The following is a 22,893-nucleotide window of genomic DNA, read 5'->3' on the forward strand; positions in this document are numbered from 1 at the left end:
AAGCACTATATGGCTTGTTTCCATTGGGGGCTCAGTATTCTGTTCATAGAAACATTAGTGACAGACATTAGTGACGGACAAATATACAAGTTGAGTACAAAGCAAAACATGTGTAGTAAACAGTTTGGGGGGGGGGGGGGGGGGGGTGATAGGTTTGGATTTTGTAAAGGTGCCTGCCGTTCTGAATTGCAGCCACCCGTAAGTGCTTCTCGCTGGACAGAGGAGGGTATAACCAACAGCAGGATCCTATTCCACTGGGGAATCCACTTGGACCCGCAAGTGTCTCAAGTTACAAATGGATAAACGGACACTGAGGATTTTAATGTGTGGTAACCCACTCATCTACATCAAGCCCATTTAAGAAGGCCTCGGCGCTGAGACTGCACTGGGTCGGGTTCACTTTTCCTCGCCATTTGAGAGCTTTTGGGAACGAGCTCATTTCCTAATGGCCCTGGCCACTCCACTCAAGCACCCGCCACTGAATATCCCCCACAAGACACCCTGGCTGGCTGAGGCACACAGATGCAACATTTATGAAATGAAAAAGAAGCCACAGGTTATAGAATAGGAAGTAAACAGCTGCTGTTACTGCAGTGTGTACAACCAATTGCTCCCTGGGGACAAATGCAGTTCTACCGTTGCATGCTTTCGGGACGTTATCTTTAAAAGATGAAAGAGATGAAGTAAGATGCTAAAGATTGCCAACAAACTGAGAATCAGAGAGTCAAGTTCACCGTAAAAAATCACACCCGTGTGAAGTGAGTGGTGCAACTCTGTGTGGGGTTCCCGGGGGGGGGGGGGGGGGGAGCTCCAGACCCCCAGGAACGTGCCCAGGGGGCCGGGCCGGTTCCGGCGTGCCTCCCCATGTCCGAAACGGTTGAGAAATGACTGAGTTACCGTGTGGCGGCCCCTCTACTGTACTGTACTGTACTGTACTGTACTGGCACACCCGAAAGCCTCATATATACAGTTAATACGTGTGTGTGTGTGTGTGTGTGTGTTTGTGTGTGCGTTAGGTTGCGTTCAGGTGGTGAAAAACAACCATGCTGTTTTCGTGCTCATACCCAGACACCCAGCCAGCCAGCTACCCAGCCACACACATAGCTCCGTAAGGAAGTGGTTGCACCACTCAAAAATGTGAAACTTGAAATGTTTCTGAGTCACTGTCTGGCCTATACTTAAGAGTATAGGGGCTAAAAAGCTTTACTCTGAAGTTGAATATATATTTTTAAAAGGCTTTGATGAAGAGAGCACAGATTGGCAGTTCCTGCAGATCCTAATTTGTTTTCAGATATTATGCAAAAGGAGTCTGCCCCCGCGCATGCATGGCGCGAGCGCACACACACATGGCGCGCGCGCGCACACACACACACACACGCACACACACACACACACACACACACACACACACACACACACACACACACACACACACACACACACACACACACACACACACACACACACACACACACACACACACACACACACACACACACACACACACACACACACACACACACACATAAAAACATACAGTATATGAGATAGAAACAGGAAGTAGCTGTACCTTGATATGTTTGACACCACAGCTGACAAGCTTGCTTGGCTGGTACAAATCCCATGATATGTCAAATATCTGTTGAAGAGATAATTGATAATTCATTGAGTCATCGCAAAATACATAACTGGTGTACAGATTAGTGTTGCCAACCATCTCTTAATACATAATCTAAAATACATAACTGGTGTACAGATTAGTGTTGCCAACCATCTCTTAATACATGAATCTAAAATACATAACTGGTGTACAGATTAGTGTTGCCAACCATCTCTTGAAATTCAAGGAAACTAAAGTGTCCCTTATTGTACTGATAAGGCTATGGCACACATTTTGCTCTTATTTTGTGGAATCAATCAATGACACACACACACACAAGTTCAAACAGCTCATATACGCGTACATAATGTATGCTAGTTGTATACCGGTAATACAGGTAGTTAACAACTTAAATTCTCTAGAGTTGTCTCTGTACTTGGACTGCTCTTTTTCTGTCAACACCAACGTGTCAGTACAGTACAGTACAGTACAGTACAGTACAGTACAGTACAGTACAGTACAGTACAGTACAGTACAGTACAGTACAGTACAGTACAGTACAGTACAGTACAGTACAGTACAGTACAACACGTCGCAACTTGCAAGTTCACAACTTTGTGAACTTGTATAGTAGATCTTCTAGTTTTTTGGCTAATGTTCCCTCAAGCATAATGAATGCTGTGATTCAAGTGCTTAATAAAACAATTTACTCATTTTATGAACAAAAAATGTACTGTACATAGAGTGCGATTTCATCATTGTCTGGGCGTCTCTTAATTTACTTGGAATTAAGGGACGCCGGACCGGGTGAATTTCAGGTAGCTGACAACCTCAGTACAGATCTCACCAGATATTCCCCTTGAATCGTGTTTAAAGCTGTTAGTCCTTGTTCAAGTTTTGATTGCTGCATGCCAAGTATTAATACAAGTTTATTTTATTTTGTGAGGGCAAATTGTTTTTACAGCTTCACTCAGCTGATGGCTGCTCAGATGGCTTTGATTAGCACACAGAAGGTTAAGTGTCTTGCTCAGGGACACAACCTGCTTGGGCAAGCTGAGGATCAAACCTTTCTAAAATAAACTCCTCGGTTACGAAACTTAACTTCGGTTGATTATTTCTCCCCTTCAATATCACCAATTGGTATTGTAATTCATATTGTTGTTATTAGTCACCTTTACAACAATGTATATATAACTTGTAAGGATCGTGCAATCGTGGAATGAGCAACACATCTAAACGTGTGGGTAGCGCTTCCCAAACAATTGCCAAAATTCCCCAATATGCTTCTGTTGGTACCTGCAGGTGTCACGGTGTGTGACTGGCACCTGCCACACAGACAGAGATCTGTCTTTGGTACCGTTGTGCAAATCTTGCCTGTAAATCTCTGCAAGTGAAGTGAAACAAAGGAGACATGTGTTGTCTATCAGGTACGGCCACCTCGTGGTCTGTCTTTGACTTCAGCAGTCTCACAGAACTTTTCATAAGTTTAGAAATGGTACCAGCTAGTCCAGGGCTGACTCCAAATAATGCTGCCACTCCGAAACGGAACACCGGCTTCCACTTGCCTCATGGGACTTATCCTGAAGGGACAAACGTAGCCTCTTTCCATGCACAAGCTCAACCCATGCTTTGGGATTGATTTTTGGGGGCACTGCCCGCAAGTTTAGTTGTGTTGCTCATTCCGATTCCTCGTTGTAAAGGTGAATGATATAAAATACAATACCAATTAGTATTACTAAAGGGGAGAAATAATCAACCGAAGTTATGTTTCCAAACCCTTTTTTTTCAGGTATTTGTGTGTGTGTGTGTGTGTGTGTGTGTGTGTGTGTGTGTGTGTGTGTGTGTGTGTGTGTGTGTGTGCATGCGTGCATGCGTGTGAGCATTCATTCTCTATGATCATGCATAAAGCATGGGGCTGAGCAAGAAAACAACAGCTGCCTGCCTGCGTTTCATCTTTTTTAAATTCCATTTCATTAGCTGGGCGTGTTCCCAGACAGGCCATGGAAAGACCCTAATCAATCAGGTGTAACTTGTTTATCCCATTTTAGGCGGGAACCCCTTTTGGCGTTAGCATTACGTTATGCTTTAGCTATTTAAAAATAGCAGATCTACAAGCTCATAGCTCAGAGCTTGTAGGTCTGCTATTTTTGAAAAATCGAAGAACGACTGACATAGAAACATAGCTTTTTCAGAAAACTGTCATTTTCAAACAGACATTTTTAGAATCTGATCTCAGGTCAGAATGGGTTATACCTCCTTCGGGAAAGGGCTCCATCCTGCATTTATCACTAATTGAGGCGATCGATACAGATGGATCTCAGTCCTGACTCCTGACTGAGCTCCATCTGTATCTGCCTTAGTCCTGAGCTCCATCTGTATCTGCCTCAGTCCTGACTCAGTGAGTGTGTTTACCCTGTCAGTGTGTCCTGGAGCCGCTGCCAGCACCTTCCCTCTTCTCCAGTCCCACACACAGATTGTGTTCTTGGAGTCCAAACCCACAGAGACCAAACACTGTGGGGGCGGGTTTGGGGAAAGAGAGAGAGATACAAGATTAAGACTGGTACAACAGAAAACATCCTGTATACCAATTAACCGCCATCACACACTGGACATGGTCAACAAACAGTCCAAAAGGTCTACTCTGTAGTATGATGGTGTTGCTTGCCCACAAGAACTGATCTTCAAGATGCGTTGTTAGCTTGAGAACCAGGTCTTGTTGGCCTCCTACCTACAAACTCTAGCTTGTAGATTTGCTCATTTTGAGAATGCTTGACGAATTAAAATTAAAAAAATTGGGAAAATGTTTCTGACTATACTGTATATCAACATAGGGACACAAGGAGGAGAAAAAGCTTAACTACAATTTCCCAAAAGTGGTCAAGCTTTTTCTCCTCTAAGGCCTTGCTTCATAGGCTAATAATGGCTACGGAACAGAACAGTTGTCCAGCCCCTGGCGCTCAAAGTGAGCACATTAAAGTGCTTTTTGTTGGGTGGGGGAGTGAGTAGGCAGCAGTGCAGTGAAGAACAGACGAGAGGAGTCCTTATGGATATGCATCTGTAGTTCTGTACTCTGAAGCATTGCTTTGTTGTTGTAGTGGGTGTCCTCTTTGATTTGCTGTTGAATCAATGTTAGGGTAAACAGAGGAGAACCCCTCTACAGTTTGATAAGCCTGTATTTAAACAGAGGAGAACCCCTCTACAGTTTGATAAGCCTGTATTTCAATGATGACTAAAGGGCCACTGCATGATGAAACGCAAGGAAACCGTGACAGTCAAGTAAAAGAACGAGTGCTTTTAGGGGTAATTCAGACTGCAATTATAAAGTGCAAGTATAAACCAGGCTTAAAACAGTATTGTATCACCGCTAATATTTGGTCTGAACTAGGCTTTATATGTAAATTAAGTCCAGTGTTGACATGAAAAATAATCTCCTTTTTAGAAGATCTGTGCAAACACCTCTTCCTCATAGGGGGGACAGAGCCGAGTCGGAATGGTGGCGTGTCGGAATAGCGGGCTTCGTATTGCCAGCGTGTAGGATACAACTATACTTGACTCTACTCGACTGTTACTTGCTTGCTTACTTTGTTTTACACTGCACATAGGAATGTAGGTCACCATAGCGATGTCCAACCCTCTGCGGATGAGTGCTGAGCAATGCTAAAGTTAAAGCTAATGCCAAAGCAAATGCGGCCTGAGAACGATATCTAGCTCACCTACTGTATACAGTCCCGTAAAACTGTTTCCTATAACATTTAGGTGAGAAATACGTCGTGCTCCATAATATTGATTCTTCATTTACATTTATGGCTTGTTAGACGTTTGTATTGTATTGTACAGTATTCCGGAGCTTCTATACAGTTATAGGGCAGTCTGTGGTGATGAAATGATGCTAGTGACTATTCTCTGACCAAACTAGTCTAATTGAAAACTAAAGAGGCAAGTAGATGAATCGAGTGAGCCCGGCCGCTACCATCCAGTGGAAAAGTGACTATAGTGAGTATATGGTACTCTTGGTCACGTTGCAACCCAGCAGCATGCCCTGAGACCTGCAAAATAGATGTCTCAAATATCATCATACTCCTCGACATCGCTTTAATAGACGGAGACCAAACAAGGGATTCCACAAGCCAGTTCTCAATTCATCCCTGACTTTCTTAGAGAGGAGAGACAGGGTGTAAACACAGAGATGCTAAACGAGAGGCGAGTGAGCCTCCGCTGACTTTATACACTGTCACAACCTATCCACATCCCCTGCTCTCTGACCGACCAAGGAAATGCACAGGGTCATTCCCCCTGTCTCCCACTGCTATATACATTAGCTGTGGAGGTACTCGTTGCCAAAAGCTCCTCTGGGTGAAAGATGAGGGTCACGCACAGATATAAACCCAGTGCTGCATCCGTGGAATACTGATGTTTGAGACATGAATATTCCAGGGGGCATGGTGGCACAGTCGGTAGTGCTGTCATCTCACAGATAGAATAAGGTCCTGGGTTTGTCATCAGTGCTCTAACCCTGGGTGGGGTTGGCAAAAGGGCCTTTCTGTGTGGAGTTTGCATGTTCTCCTAGGGTATGTAGTATGTACCCTCACAAAAAACATGCAGTAATCCTGGTCTCTAAACTGCCTTCCCCTGGCCAGCTGGGACGCTTGATGATGGGGAAACTGGTTTGAATAACATGCTCCTTCCATGCGCTACGTCCAACCGGGGAAGCTCCCCCCTATCAGGTGAAAAGAAGCAACTTGGAATCCTCATGCATTGAAGGAAGCATGCTTTCCCCAGGTTGGCAGAGGGGGTGTAGAGCCCAGGATTACATTAGATAATTGAAACATGAGTTACAAAATCGTGGGATAAAAATTATTTAAAAAAGGAGACATGAATATTCCAAGCAAATATCAGGTAGAGAAACTGTTTACATAACATGAGCCATATACTGTATGACAGGAAATTATTTAGACAGGAAAGGTCTAAATAATTAAGTGCCCCACAATAAACAGTCACACAGGTACACTCCGATCCTGTACTGACCGAGAGAAATCTATTAATGTACTTCAAAGTCAAACTGCACACACATACAATTTGACTCATGAACTGTACAATGAGGACAGATACGTGAAGCATAACGTCTGTGCTCAAGTGTGTCATTCCCTTGAGGGGGATTAACATAATTCTATTTGATGGTGAAAACAATCTCGGAATTTCAAATGTCTTTGTTTCTAATCTACCCAGGCTCACCGACTCTGGCTGTCACTATGCCTTGATACAGCTAAGTGCTGTCCAACTCTGTGAGACAATAGATGACAGACATTGCAGCTGACTCTTTCAAAGTTGAATCTCTGAAGCGGGGTAATGCCTGTGTGCAGCTGTCTGGCTAATACTGCTGGAATAATCACAGATGCCTCATTTGGAAATTCAGCCCAGCAGGCAAGCTCCAATCACCAGCCATAGCTACTGAGTGGAGCTAATGGTAACTGCTGCAGTAATACAGTAGCTCAGCTGTGCATTATTACAAAAAATAAAGTCTTAAACCCTATACACAGAATAGTGAACATAGCCAATCTACAAGGTCCCAGCACATCACAATATGACATGTAGATCTGCTATTTTTGTAATTGTGGTTTTTATTTGTGCCTATGACATTCCCAAAATAGGGTGTTAGGTTGAAAGTAGTCTTAAGTTGTGCACATGTATCCTCTATAAAGCAGATACTATTCCTTTGTCATGAACCAAATCAAAGAAAAGTAAACGCCTCTATAAGAATTGCATGAACACGTCAATGTTATGCTAGACAGGAATGCTTGGTTTAGTCGTCACCTACCTGTCCCTCGAGGTCGAATGCCAGGCAGGCGATACCGTGTGTGTGCATGTCCTTGAGAATGGACACGGTCTGCACCGTGTAGGAGTCCCATACGCAGATATAAGGTTCCTTGCCCACCTGTCCAGTGGCCACCAGCACACGCTCCGGATGCAGTGCTAAACTGTACAGAGAGAGAAAGACAGACGCTATTAATTTAGCTGTAAAATCCCCCCAAAAAAGGGATACCAGTTTGAAACCGTTTAAGTCAAGATACCTCTTTGTGTGTGTGTGTGTGTGTGTGTGTGTGTGTGTGTGTGTGTGTGTGTGTGTGTGTGTGTGTGTGTGTGTGTGTGTGTGTGCGCGCACACATGCGTTCATGTGCGTGCATGTGTTCATGTGTGCATGCGTGTGTGCGTGCAATGCATGTACACGTGTGTGTATGGATGGGGTGATACATATTCACAGTTAACATAACTATGAATAAAAGGGGCAGCTTTATCCCTCGGAGGTGACATGGTTCAGTTAACCTATTCATGCTCAGATAGATTCACGACTCTGCTTCCTCTATGCCTGCTGGCCACTGAAGATGAGGGCTTTACGTACAGGCCACGTTGACGTTGACGTCACCTACCCAAATTGCACATTGACCTTTATTATACTTTTAAACCTATGTACTTAAAGTATATATATATTTTTTTTTTCTTAAATTCATTCCTTCCATCCTTTTTACACTTACAATTGCATATACCTGGGCTTGCCTAGCATCACCAGGCATACGATTATTACATAATGCCTCATCCCAGTCCATCTGTACAACTCACCCCCAAACCATACACATCCCTACAGTACAGTACAATGGTTCCCACACTGAGCAACAGCCCGCCGTACAAAGCCTTCCGCCCCCTCCCCCAAACCCAGCAGCTGCCCGCCACGTTCCCGGCAGGGCTGGGTGAATGAATCACTGGGCATTGTGGGCAATTCTCTTCTACTCTTGCCTTGTCCTGGCCTATATATTATATTTCATGCTGCGACGGACCTCCTTCCATTATAATCAGGCCACCCTTTATGCCAACTGCACTCTGGAATGTTTAATCCTGGCGTGTTTTCAGACAGCAGGCCAGTGTAGAGTTTTTGCGGGCCGGGCCAGGCCGCAGCAACTAGCACGCTGACTCAGATCAGCTCACGAAGACCTGGCATTCACCCACATATGAATCTCACACTCTCTACACAGCAGAAATCATTGAACTCTTCCACTTCCAATCACTCAAATACTTTTGTGCATCTCCTTCATACTCCTTCACACATTTCTTACACTTCCCCTTTCTCTCTCCTGTGTCTTTCTCACTTTCAGGTTATAGCGCCATAAAAAAGCCATATTCCCGGCGTCAGGCGTTTATTCCTCTCGCTCTCTAAAAATGGCAAACTCATGCTCCGTCGTACATCGGCATCACACATCAAAACCAGCTCATGTCCAAGTTCACACGCTGTGAGCTTGTAGATCGACTATTTTCGGTATAAATCAGCCTTAGTGGTCACACCTGCCTCAAAAGTGCCAGTGTGTCATCCTCACCATTCTAGTTTGAACAGATTATTCAAATTGCTATAGCTTGATGATGAGACCTGCAGGGTAATAGGCTTGATAAGAGGGTGTGCGTCTTCTTGGCTCTTACAGGAGAGGTTGACTCTGTATCTCCAGTATCTCCCCCTAGCCCTACACCCTTTTGTTTTTCCGCTCCCCTCCCCTTTCTGTGCTGAACACTCCAATCCAACCTGGCAAGATTCCTCTTCTCCCTTATATGAATTATATAATCAAAGAAAAGCAGCTAAATATAGTATTCAGAGGAAGAGAATCTGATTATGACTCTTTTAAATAGCCAGCCAGGCGGTTACCACAAAGCTAAATGCATTTTTATTAGTTCCATCATCTGATCAATGCAACAATTATGCAAGATTGATTGATATCACCAACACTTTACGCTTGTCTAACTGCAAGCATAAGTGAACAAATAAACCCACCCAAGTATAATATTCCAGCCTTTAAGTTGTTAAGACTGCATAAAACTGCATAACATTTTGGTTCTTCATAAAAAGAGACAGCTAGAGCATTAGATGTTAAACAGCTAATTACTTTCTACACAATTCAACAGTCATATTGGTTCATGATGTGAACCAAGTATTGGATGGAATTGCATAGTTAGGGCCTATCCTATCCTATGCCTTCTGTGCCTGAGATAAGAAATGTGCAGTCTGTGCCTTTTGGTCTGCTAAAATGAGATGCATCTTTCAATAACATTTAAATTTGCCTTAACTCATGTGATACAAGTTCACAAATCTCCTGTTTGATGTAGGCTACAGAATGTTTGGCTACACATATATACACATTTGCTCTGGATACAGATCTAAATTTTGCTTCAGAATACCCATTAGACATCGCACACTTTACTATCAAAAACCAGGCTCTCCATGTCACCTACAGTACATCATACAGCACAGTACAGTATCAGAAGGCAAATTAAATTCCAAAAGCAGAGTGGCTCAGTTCACAGACATATTTTTGTGTGGCGCTCCTATAGACAGCAATGTGTGTCCCTGCCTGGCTGGCTGGGTCTGTCCGTCCGTTTGAGCACGGAAATAGCGTGTCTCACACACACACACACACACACACACACACACACACACACACACACACACACACACACACACACACACACACACACACACACACACACACACACACACACACACACACACACACACACACACAGGCCAGGGAGGGCTTGTACCGTACTGTACCGTGCCGTACAGTACTATAGCACGAGTACAGCACAGCACCACTCAGTTCAAACGAGTCTGATCTTTGTTCAGTTAACAGGTTTTATTACTAAGGCTAAGAGGTCCTTGTCCTTCCATCTATAAAATTACATGAAATATAGGGTTTTGTATTGTATCCCCAGAAGTCACAAATCTTTTTTCACAGTTCAAATTGGTGCATATACAGTAGAACAGTCCATATACTGTACAGTAGAACAGGCCGGGGCTCCCAATCTTTCTATTACCACGGATCGGCTGACAGTCCATCAAATGTTCCCAGGGTGGGTGTGGTAGGGGGAGGGGAAATGACTTTGGAACACGTGGAAAACTCCGTTAAACAGTAAACACGCTATTAAACAAGTGGAGTGACCTGGGTCATTAACTGGGTTACATCAACTTAATGTTACTTGAATGTTTTGACATGAACTAATAATCCCGTACCATGTAGTGTTTTGTTTCATTAACTCGAGCGTGACAAAATAGGCTATAGCTTGTTATGCTGCTGCAGCTGCTCGCTTAACACACGTGAACGGTAAAATTTTACCTTCTACTGAGTAGAAGGCGGACTCTGGTCCAATATATATGACCAGATTTCACTGAGAGCCTGCCATCGTGCAACCTCCAGCTATTCACCAGAGGAGAAAAAGTTAATTTATTTTATCCAAAATTAGTTAATAGCACAGGCAGACTCTTCAGTTCACATACTAGAGCATGTCTGAAATAAATATCAGAGCTGAAATTTACGCTTAAACATGACTGTAGCTAAGTGTAATGTTAGTCCACAGAAGTGAACCTTTCAAGCCTGTTTTCTCAACTCTCTGTTTTCTGTAAGACTATTACTCTATAATAAGCCACATCTCCAAAACTGGAGGGTCAAACTGAACAACCAATGTCAATTTGAAGCTATGATTCCCATTTCCCTGCTTTCATATGTGACATGAAAAATCGAATGGCAGCACCTCAGTCAAATTTGGCCACGTATTTCTTCAAGAAACCCCAAATCATCAGATGATATATTATAATTCTGTTAAAACATATTGCACAACTCGCAAACTCTTTCCGATCAAAGCCAGACAATATCAATATCCAAATTGCACGTCTTGCCTCAAGGGACTTTGTGGTACTTATGGTTTGGTATTGTCCAGAAGTTATTTTTTTCCCCCAAGGGCATTTGCACTCTAATCTCTGGCAAAAAGACTAAAAAACAGACTATATGACTGCACGTATTTTATTGTTTATACTTGTGTTGTGCAAGACCATGTTGTACTGTTGTACACCAATCACGAGTGGCAATTTTAATGTTATCATATGCAGAGTAGAATGACATAGTAATGAATCAAGGCTCTCTATTCTATTCTATTTTAGATTTTGGAACTGCATGGCTTCATGTCCATCAGTGGTCATGGAACACTATACCAGGCTCCCCTTTGGTTTTATTGTTAAATCATGATTCTTTATTGAAATGTAGCATACTCTCCTACTGTAACAACAGCCAAATAAATGATTGTTCAATGCTGGGAGGACACGCATTGTTGGCAGAGACACCAGTGGTAATTCACTTTTCTGGATATTCATGATATGGAATGACAAATAGTGCAAAACAAAATATGTAAACATACCTCAGTTGATGCTGTTAAAAGCAGAAAGCACTACAGTAAATAAATACAAATGTATTGTTGTAGTCAAGTCCTGTGGGATGGGGAGGGAATGCGTTGTTCATTGTTCTGTGAAATGTGCTCCTCTCTGTATACTAAAATAAAACTTGCTGAGTGTCCCTGGAGAATAAACCCTATTGATTTTCATGACCCCTCTAGCGCAAATCACACAACATGTATATCTTTTTTTTATTTTATTATGGTACCTTATTTTATCTCACTTTAAAGCTTTTGCTGTTGCTTACAATGTGCTAATGCTTAAGTGAATATGAATATACAATACCCCGCCCCAATTCTGGCATTAATAACCTTTCATTGTCCTATTCTTTCATTTTTAGTGCCACTTAGTGAGAGTGCAGGGCTATAATGATGGCAATATCAGTCGATTGAAAGCGCTTTGGTCCGGTTGGGTGTAGCTGGAAGGGCTTTTAGAGTTTATATTAACTGTAAACACTGTCTAAGTCAAGATGATAAAGATATGTGGCCAGAGCCAGTCTGATTTGAACCAGGCACACTTTGTCTGATCTTAATGTAAAAATCACACTTGTGTGAAGTGCGGGCCCTCTTATCATCACGTCATCATACACCATCTCATTCTGGCCAATCACACTTTGCGTCCTCAATTTTGTCTTCAATGTTTGTGTTTACACACTTTTGTCTTTGTTGTTTGTGTTTACACAGAACATCAGAGCTGGATTTTTGAGGGGCTAGCACCCTCAAATATAGATGAGTATTAAGATTATATTATAGATCTAAGCCAGGGTCGATTCACATTCTCCAACACACAGCAGTTATCTTTTTAGTTGCCTACGCTACGGCAGATTATAAAGAGGTAGTGGATTAGGACATTTCTAAAGGTCTGTACACTACTATAGACTATCTCTACACTAGGCTTCACATCATCGTCATTTTAATCCAGCTGCTAATAATTCACCAGTAGTGTGCACAACTAAAAATAGAATAGCCATAATGAAATTCATCTTTTTAAGGTTAATTTCTGCTTCATTTTTTATAGCCACTCCATCCATGATGTCACAATCCATGAGCCAATTGAAGTAGGCTGATGTGTAGTTGCATGACTGAAGATATAGTCACAATTATAGACCATTTTCACAGGCAGATTTGTTGACGTGTGTGTGTGTGTGTGTGTGTGTGTGTGTGTGTGTGTGTGTGCATGCTGCAGAGTGTCTTGGCAGCTGAAAGTGTAGGATTGCATAAAGAAGGGGACAAACCTGTCAATTTACCAATGTCTTACAGAGCCCTTCTTATATAATGGGTAGGGTAGACAGTGGTTCCCAAAGTGGGGTCCGGGGACCCCCAGGGGTACCTGAGGGAGTTCCAGGGGGGACCCAGCTAAATGATAGTTTGGAACCAAATGGACCATTATGGGTCTGTAACTCAGAGAGTGTATGGAACCGAATGGTTAAAATAACATTGATTTTACAATATAAATCGGGGTCCCAGAGATAGAAATGCCATTAAATCCAAAAAAAAATCCATGTCAAACTGGGGGGTCCTTGAAATTCAACAGGGTTGAGAATCACTGCTAGAGCCGTAAAAATCTTCTCTTATGGGGGTCCCTGGCATATCTTTTCAAATGGGGGTCCACTTGGGAAGCACTGGGGTAAAGAGTCACATCACGTCGATGCGATCCTGCTGATTGGAAGAGACATGCCTACTGCTGATTGGAAGAGACATACCTACTGCTGATTGGAAGAGACATACCTACTGCTGATTGGAAGAGACATACCTACTGCAGGTAACTGCATGTGCTAAAGGACTGAAGGTCCATCAAGTGATTCAAATCATTGCTCAATCAATATTCAATGGATTTTATCATGCTCTTAACTGTAGTTGGCAAACAGTGATATAATAACAGCAGCATATCTGCTAACAGCCTAATACACTTAAAGATTCAAGATCTTTAGTGTTACATCTTATATACACTAATGTTGAGAGCTCAGTTATTATATATTATATCATGTACAGCAAAGAGATTTGGTTGTAGACTAGATGGAAAAATCAGTGAGGGTCGCTCTTATCAATATCATCATACATCATCCAATCAAATCAATGCTACAAACACAAACACATGCTCAAACACACCTACACACAAAGCTGTGCATAGGCCAAGAACTGACAACTGGGGGATTCCATGCAGTCAATGAAGATTTTAAGTAGTTAAGGTTCAGGACAACTCAAGAATGGATGGAATATATATTTATTGAATATAAAATGAGCAATATATTTATTATGTTTTGGCGATGAATTGGATCTGCTTTTCAGGTACTCAGTTCAAGCGCATCAGTCCCAACCATAGGGACTCCGAATCCCCCGTACCTAAACAGCAGATCCAAAACGACAGCTGGTGGAGGAGGGTGAGCAGCAAAAGTTTAGCATACAGCAGCACAGCAGAAAGCAAGCAGGAGGAGGAGTGCAAACCTTCCAGTTTAAATAGGCGGTATGAAGATAAATGGTAAATGCATTTATATAGCGCCTTTATCCAAGGCGCTTTACAGAGATTGTGCATTACATTAATATATTCACTCACACGTTCACACACCGATGCCGGGGGAAACCATGCAAGGCACCAACCTACACATCAGGAGGAATTAGGGGTTCAGTGTCTTGCTCAAGGAAACTTCGACACTAACTCTGGGGGAGCCAGCTGGGTTCGAACTGGGAACTATTCGGTTTCCATCCAGTCACACTGAGCCACTGCCGAGTGAGTGTGTGACTGGCTGAGCGAATTATGTGAATGAGAGCGTGCTGCTGAGGCGGCCCAATTAATGGCCGGCAGCAACTGCACTGAGGTTGAACTTGCTCTGCGCTGCTCGCATGTGTCTGTGACAGGCACGATACTCATATAGTAGATAGTAGTATATAGCTACTAGCTAGTAGTAGTAGTAGTACACTACTTTCTTCTCGTTGGTATACCCACACCACAGTTATTCTAAATCACTGTTTCCCAAAGAGAGGGTCAGGAGTCAGGACCCATACAGTATGTGGGTTATGCACCAATTTGGGCCTTTTCCACATTTCCTACAAAAATAATCACAACGTGTCACAATTCTAACATTGTATTTAAGTATTTCATAAAAATAAAGAATAATTTCCGTAAATAATTTCACTAGTTAGGATATAATTTCTTTTTTGGGTCTTGAGAATTGAGAAAGGCCCTTTTGCCAACCCCACCTAGGGTATGGGCGCTGATGACGGGTGCTTATCTTTGGTCCGACGTACTAACAGTCCAACACCCTACCCCAAACCTCAACCTAACTCAACGCATGTGTTTTAACCGGCCACACATGTGTCTTAACCAGCCACGCATGTGTTTTAACCGGCCGCGTGTATCGGGAGCCACGAGTGAGATATAACCAGCCATGTATGTCGGACTGTTGCATGTCGGACTGTTGCATGTCGGACTGCTAGTACGTCAGACCAACAACAGATCACGCTGATGACCAATCTATAACCCAGGACCTTCTAGCTGTGAGGCGACAGCGCTACTGACTGTGCCACCGTGCCTCCGTAATCGATATTTCTGCACATAAGACGAGCAGGCCATTATTTCCTGCGTCTGACTGTCTCATTGATAGTATCATAACAAAGCATGTCATAAATCACCCCGGATTAAGGATTACCCAAGTAATGAATGCAAGTACACATGATTTAGAGATGGACGTAAGTAAGCTTAGCTGTATAATACGCAATGACCATGAAGGAAGGAGGAACCTGGAAATTAGATCTCATGAACAAATGAAGAGAAAGGCGAGATACGACTGGGGGCTTGCCTCTAGGCCCGGGTATCATACGGTGCCATGTGTTTCACCTGGGAAGATCCCAGCCTCCCCCACACAGCTGCCACCCCCTACAACACACGTATGCAAAACCTGACACCACACCACCAACATCAACATATCCTACAACTTCCTTCAAGATATACTCTTTTTTTCTTGGCATGCAAAACAGTTTTGTCCTCGGTGAGTCATATTCAGAATCAGAATGGTCAACAGAGTTAATGTCAAATGGTTTGCAGATAATGCATTTGTATAAATTCTGAATAGAATGATTGAGGTCCCTACATGCATGTCCTGCATACTGTATCAGTGGTAAATGTATTACAGCCATAATATGAGACTTAGATATGTGGTCTGCACAAACCCCTGAAAGTGTTCAGCGGTAGCCTGAGGTTATTTGAGACCAGACCGGATTGATCAAAGGTACTGTAAACATATCTGTACATACTGTACAAACCAACAAGATACCAAAACAAGAGGTCAACATGTCATCAACAAGGCATCACAGAGATGTGTACCGCAGGGATGCACATGGGATATAAACGAATCCATGGAGCAGTGCCCTGGCCTGTAGGCCAGGTGTAGCTAATCAGTGTTGCGGTGTACTGCGCTTAATGGTACACCGCAACTATGGCCGCGCCCAAGGCACCCCTCCGTGGATTTGTCTATGCGTACTTAACTGACCGTACAAACAACTATGCTTGACTCCAAGGCACCACACACACACACACACATGCACACACACAGACACACACACAATAACAATAAGACACACATGTGTCTTAACCAGCCACGCATGTGTTTTAACCGGCCGTGTGTATCGGGAGCCACGAGTGAGATATAACCAGCCATGTATGTCGGACTGTTGTATGTCGGACTGTTGCATGTCGGACTGTTGCATGTCGGACTGCTAGTACGTCAGACCAACAACAGATCACGCTGATGACCAATCTATAACCCAGAACCTTCTAGCTGTGTGCCACCGTGCCTCCGTAATCGATATTTCTGCACATAAGACACTTATAAGACACTGCGAATTGTTCACGTTCACCTCCTCGAAAAACAAACCACACTGCGCACTGTATACATGCATAGCTGCATCAGAGCTCACAAAAACACTTCCGGTATAATTTCATTTTTATTGTTATCGCATACCTACACCAACTAATAGGCTATAATGCACGGACCCAGGCGCAGTCACGCCGCATCGTACATTGGTTAATGGGGAGGATTTTTGTGTAATATGTATTTTCTAGTAATGTAGTATGTATGGAATTGCAGTTTGCCAATCCGTATTATTTCACCGTGTTGGGGAGAGACCGGGTTGGTAATGGACTAAAGACTGACTTAAGACAGCTTGACTTAAGTTGAATGAATTGAATTTGAGGGTTTCTTGGTACAGTATGTCGTCGTGTTTTAATCCATATTTCAATAGTAATCTAGTTCTGGTAATCCCTTAAACCAGTTTTGTGCTAGTTACAATTTAGGCATTTAGCAGACACTCTTATACATTAAGAGTGACTAACAAGTAGCCTACCTAGTAGCAGGATGCTTATCGCATAGCCTGGAGGGATGATGTTCCATGATTCTTTTATTTTTTTCTAATCGTTGTTTTGAGAAAATATTTTAGAAATTTGAGAAAATAAAGGGAATTGAGGTCATTGGCCTGCTGGCAGCATGCACAAGAATTATGGTGCTGATCAGCCCAGTGTAAGATTAGCTGAGGAAAGACAGACAGACAGACAGACAGACAGACAGACAGACAGACAGACAGACAGACAGACAGACAGACAGACAGACAGACAGACAGACAGACAGACAGACAGACAGACAGACAGACACGCACGCACGCACGCACGCACTCACGCACACTCACACATGTGTTAAGTTAATCATGTGAATAAGCATCCCTAATATGGGGCAAACATTCTGTGAAAATATCGGATGTACAAACTTTTTACATTTGCATTGTGACGCGATGTGAGCGAATCTACAATGTAGATTGTCTATTTTCAGCAAAGTAGACGGGGGAAAAGGAACAGAGGCCTGGACAAACACCTTTTTAATGGCCAATGGCTGAAGTTTGAAAATAGTATATTATAATCACAGAGGATTTTCTGATTTAAATTAAATCATTTAATCCCAAAGTGTATCTGGCATTTGTCCACACTTCACACATTTCTCACTGCAACAAAATACAAAAATTACACTAGGCTAAATGTGGCCCCAATCCCAAACCTAATATTTCACAATTATGGTACATGAACAATATCCAGACTAAAGCCTGGTGTGCCAGATGTAGACATATGTCATGCAAAGATTACTTTTCCCAAAGCAGCCAGCTACCCAAACATCATATGGTTTAGTCAATTAACTCTCCAACACAGCTTTTGAACTGAGGCAGAGCAAGGTTGGTGTCTCTGTTGACCAATTAATAATGGAGCAGGAGGCCAGCTGACTAATGGCACAGTATATAATCCTAGTCATCTCCAGGCCAACCCACACAATATCAACACAAAGCACTGAGGCATTGGACAGAGATCTTTGTTGTGTGTTGGCAGCATTATGTGGGGCACTTTATGAAGTGTATTATAATCTTGGGAGAATGATGTGTAAGGCCTTTACACAAGAAGTTAATTGGCCCTTGAGTTGTCATGCTACTTCATGGCTGTCCAGTTGGCTTTATTTAAAACTGGACGCTTCAGGGTTGCTCTGCGCCTATCATGATGGCTTTAATCGATGGCTTTCAGGGATCCCCTTAAGACAACGGTGCATGCCCTTCAACATTTAAATAGACTTTTGCCAGATCACTGAGCACAAGGGTATAGTGTTGACAGACTGCCAGAAAGGTTGAATAGTCACTATACTGTTACATAATATAGGGTATTTATCTCAGAAGTTATGGAAGTAGGCTATCAGTACTAGTATAGGCTATACTTCAGGAAATCTTGTCAGCTACCATACACTGCTGATGACAATAATTCTCTCATCACTCTGAAAACTCCACCAAAGAGAAGTTAACTGCTGTGGAATTTTCAGAATCAGATGTAGGATATATATACAGTATGTTCTGGCCTTGGGTGCCAAATGTTCAGGTTGCTAGATAGTTTAACTTATAACTCCATCGCGCCAAAAAACCTGATCTGCAAGCTACCAACGCGTTGCAATGGGATGCGTTGTTCGCTTGTAGATTTGTTATTTTTTAGCAAGTAACGCCGAGTCGCCGACATCGTACTACGGGAGTAAAATATGAATTGAGCGTGTCGCTGTCAGTGGTGCTGAAATGACGGGAGTGAACGTGCAGGCTGCGCGTGGTACAGCGGCGGTGTGTTATTACACTACCTGATTATGTCATCGTTGTGTCCCAAGTAAAATTTCTGCTTGTGTTCCCGTGTATTATACACAACTCCCACACCGGCGACAAAATACACAATCTCCTTAGCCGCTGTGTAGTACAGGTTGTTGCGGCACTGGTGTCCCCGGTATCCGTAAACCCACTCGAGTCTCAGGTGGCAATTCGGAGCAGTTCTGTCAGCCATGTCCGCACGTCCGTGTCTCTGCTGTTATAGCCAGTATCTGATAGTGTCATTCACCAAAAAGGATTTATCTTAAGCCTGTGTGTCTCCCATTAGTTCCGTTGGATTTGTCAGTCCAGTAAAAGCGATATTAGGCAGCATCTGAGGGTCATGTACATAACAGTCCTATATTATGATACGAAAGACCCCCTGTCTTTCTTTTTAGAAATGGCTAATATAGTTAGTTCTTGTCATATTGAGAATCTACGTGTAGCCTACTATACGTCAGCCCCGGGCTTGCAGTCCTTCCCGACATAGGTCAAAGCTCCTGTCAAATTCTACAAAGATGGAGCTTTAGTGTTATTCTACAAGCACCGCCCAGAACGATGAAAGATCATCCACCTATCCAATCGCGTCTACCGCCATCCTAGACGGAAAAATGTAGGAAAGGACACCCACAGCTGCAATGGATGCACAGTCGATCTTTTGCGCCTGCGCTGTGCTTTCACTGAGCTGAGTGTGACGAAATAGCCTCTTCCCCACATTTCAGTTTGCTACCAACTACCAAGCACCAGCCCATATATCATTCAATTAGTATCATTAGCCTACTATTCAATTGTGCATTTTGACAGGTGTCAAACTATTTCCAAATCAGTTCTTTATACTGTATGTATGCTTTCAGATTTTGATTATTATTTCTTTTTTTTCTGCAACTTATATTTTATTCATTTTTCATGAACAAAATATGTGGTCTTACATAAAAGCTTTATATTTTGACATTAATATACATTTTCATTTACTTCCATTGAGAAATAAATTGTCCTTATAGCCTTAAAGGTTTTAATGTGATTTAATGTAAAAATATGTAAATGTTTTTATTTTTGTAGGCTATATTATATTATGCTGGCATACTTTGATTGCTTTTGTGATATAAAAGGAATACAAACTAATGATAACGTACAGTATTTGTATTCTTATTTTATGTCTCTATTATTCATAAAGACAATGGTTGATATGGCTATAGGATTATATCAACAGGGTTAATTTTTAATTATCCCTGCCAGGCCAGAAATTGGTCGGGGGGGTAGGACCAAGGGATTTGTGATTTGTTTATAAACATTTTGGTATTTGTTTATAAACATTTATGATTTGTTTATAAACATTTGTGATTTATTTATAAACATTTTGGGATTTGTTTATAAACATTTGGGATTTGTTTACAAACATTTGGGATTTGTTTATAAACATTTGGGATTTGTAAGTCTCATGGGGGGGGTAGGACCACTACCAGTTGACCTATAAGTCTCATGGTCGGGGGGGTAGGACCAAGGGATTTGGGATTTGTTTATAAACATTTTGGTATTTGTTTATAAACATTTGTGATTTGTTTATAAACATTTGTGATTTGTTTATAAACATTTTGGGATTTGTTTATAAACATTTGGGATTTGTTTACAAACATTTGGGATTTGTTTATAAACATTTGGGATTTGTAAGTCTCATGGGGGGGGTAGGACCACTACCAGTTGACCCAGTAAGTCTCATGGTCGGGGGGGTAGGACCAAGGGATTTGGGATTTGTTTATAAACATTTTGGTATTTGTTTATAAACATTTGGGATTTGTTTATAAACATTTTGGTATTTGTTTATAAACATTTGGGATTTGTTTATAAACATTTGGGATTTGTTTATAAACATTTGTGATTTGTTTATAAACATATGTGGCCCCCACCTAGCTTCTTAATTTTGATCTCAAAGTGCACCAGATTGAAGCATTTTCATGGCAAATTTACAATTTTTATCCGGCGTGGCAAAGCAGGAGGAGGGGGGGCTCTGTATAATATGTTGCCTAGGGCCTCAAAAGGCCTAGAACCGGCACTAGAAGGCCAAAGGCGAGGTATGTTTTCACTTCCGTGAGTCAGTCTGTTGTCTGTCTGCTACAACTCTGACATATTTTGTCCAAACCTCACACATATCTCTCTGTAGACATATGATAATTTTCTATTCCATTCCGAATGGGTATAATTGGCTTCCAAAGGTTGTTTTGCACAAAATAGTGAAGAGAAGAGAGTCCGCACACAGGTTTGCTCCAAGGTGTTTGTTTTTTATTCAAAACACCATAAATATAACACGACGTTTCGGCCGTGAACGGCCTTCATCAGGTTCACGGCCGAAACGTCGTGTTATATTTATGGTGTTTTGAATAAAAAACAAACACCTTGGAGCAAACCTGTGTGCGGACTCTCTTCTCTTCACTGTATGTACCTTATCAGTCCAGCACCAGACAGGAACTGGATGTGCGCTAGCCACCTACCTTTTTATACTGTTTTGCACAAAATGCCACAAATCATGAAAGCAGGAATTATGAAACTTGCATTCACAGTACACAACAGAAACCGTGCTCATGCACATATGGTAGATTCTCAACATGCACTGATGTCAGACACAACACCATGTATCATTAAATGTGACGTTTTTTATTCATCCCAAAAATCAATTCGGATGATGAACAACTGACAACAATTTGTGTCGTCTGGTTGCCTCTGATACGACCATGCATAATATGGGCATATGGGTCAGCTGTGTGAGGGCTGTGTAGTGGACTGTCCAAATGCACAGATTGTCTGCATGTTCATCTGTCTGTGTTCCTTTTATTAGTCATTATGATAATGGTGTCTTGGTAAACGGGTAAAATTAGTATTGAATAACAAAAGAGGCATGCTTTGTGAACAGACAACATTTTCTTACATATTAAGTACTAGCCATTAGTATCCATTGTAGGGCCTACATTTCCTAATAAGAACGGGCTTGATCTGAATTGGGTTATTTTGGGCATGTCAAAGTTATTCCAAATAGTTTTCAAAAATGTTCAAATGTTCAACAGCTCGAAGAATAAATTAGGGCTGACGTTTTTGAACTGTTCCTCATTTTACCTGGAACACGCTGGAGCTCCCTCAAGGACACCTGGGGGTCCCTGGACAGCACTTTGAGAACCAGTAGGCTATTCGAGAGAAGGGATCTCAGACACTTTCCTATGGGGCCTCAGCTCCATCATGCTCAGCGTACACAGAAATGTCCTGGTAACTCTCTCCTCTGCATGTCTCTGTCCCCAGGCCCTGCTCTCATAAGAGACAGGAAGGAGAGAACAGAAAGGGGGGGCAAGGTGACTGCATGGTTGTGAGTCATATTTTAATCTCATTCCCTATGCCCCATATAGTGCACTACTTTGGGGTTCCGCCATTTTGGATTAATGTCTGAATGTGTAGTGAACATTTTTGCACCCTAATATAGTGGACTGAAGTATCCCACAATGCATCGGGGATTCTAGGGAACATGCGATGGTCACTACATTCACTCAGCGAAGCAAATCTACCCCATAATGCATTGCGCAAGCTCGCTCTTGAGCCACACATGCACACGTTTGCGCTCGTGCACTGCTTCTGCATGCATGTGCTCCAGATGCTCAGATGAGGCAGAGGCTGAACCAAAATCAACACATACAACCTATTTTATCACACACGTAGGCTACTTGCATGTGAGACCAATTAATTGTGTCACCAACATATATTTATTATTCATTCATTCCTGCCATGAATAAAAAAACTATTATACTATCATTGGATCATGCACTGAGACTTGCAATCAATGGCAGAGAGGAGGCTCTGGGGTTCACTCTGGTCCCGAGGAAGTCAAGGCGAGTACCCCATCATGGTCACTG

The 22,893-nt window shown here is 42.4% G+C and overlaps 1 protein-coding gene across 1 annotated transcript in view; it reads right to left on the reverse strand.

The window, feature by feature from the left end:
* The window catches only part of eml5 (EMAP like 5), a 57,839-nt gene extending 38,624 nt beyond the window's left edge, over positions 1-19,215 (reverse strand). Inside the window, exons 1-4 of the mRNA XM_080784483.1 lie at positions 19,003-19,215; positions 7,416-7,575; positions 4,013-4,111; positions 1,571-1,639 (exon numbers count right to left, since the gene is read on the reverse strand). Of these exons, the coding sequence (XP_080640609.1) occupies positions 1,571-1,639; positions 4,013-4,111; positions 7,416-7,575; positions 19,003-19,199 (525 nt within the window). The 5' untranslated portion in view covers positions 19,200-19,215. The remainder of the gene's footprint in view (positions 1-1,570; positions 1,640-4,012; positions 4,112-7,415; positions 7,576-19,002) is intronic.
* Positions 19,216-22,893: the final 3,678 nt, after the last annotated feature.

The sequence above is a fragment of the Protomyctophum bolini genome (genome assembly GCF_963924005.1).
Source record: "Protomyctophum bolini genome assembly, chromosome: 15".
In the NCBI taxonomy this organism is placed as follows: Eukaryota; Metazoa; Chordata; class Actinopteri; order Myctophiformes; family Myctophidae; genus Protomyctophum; species Protomyctophum bolini.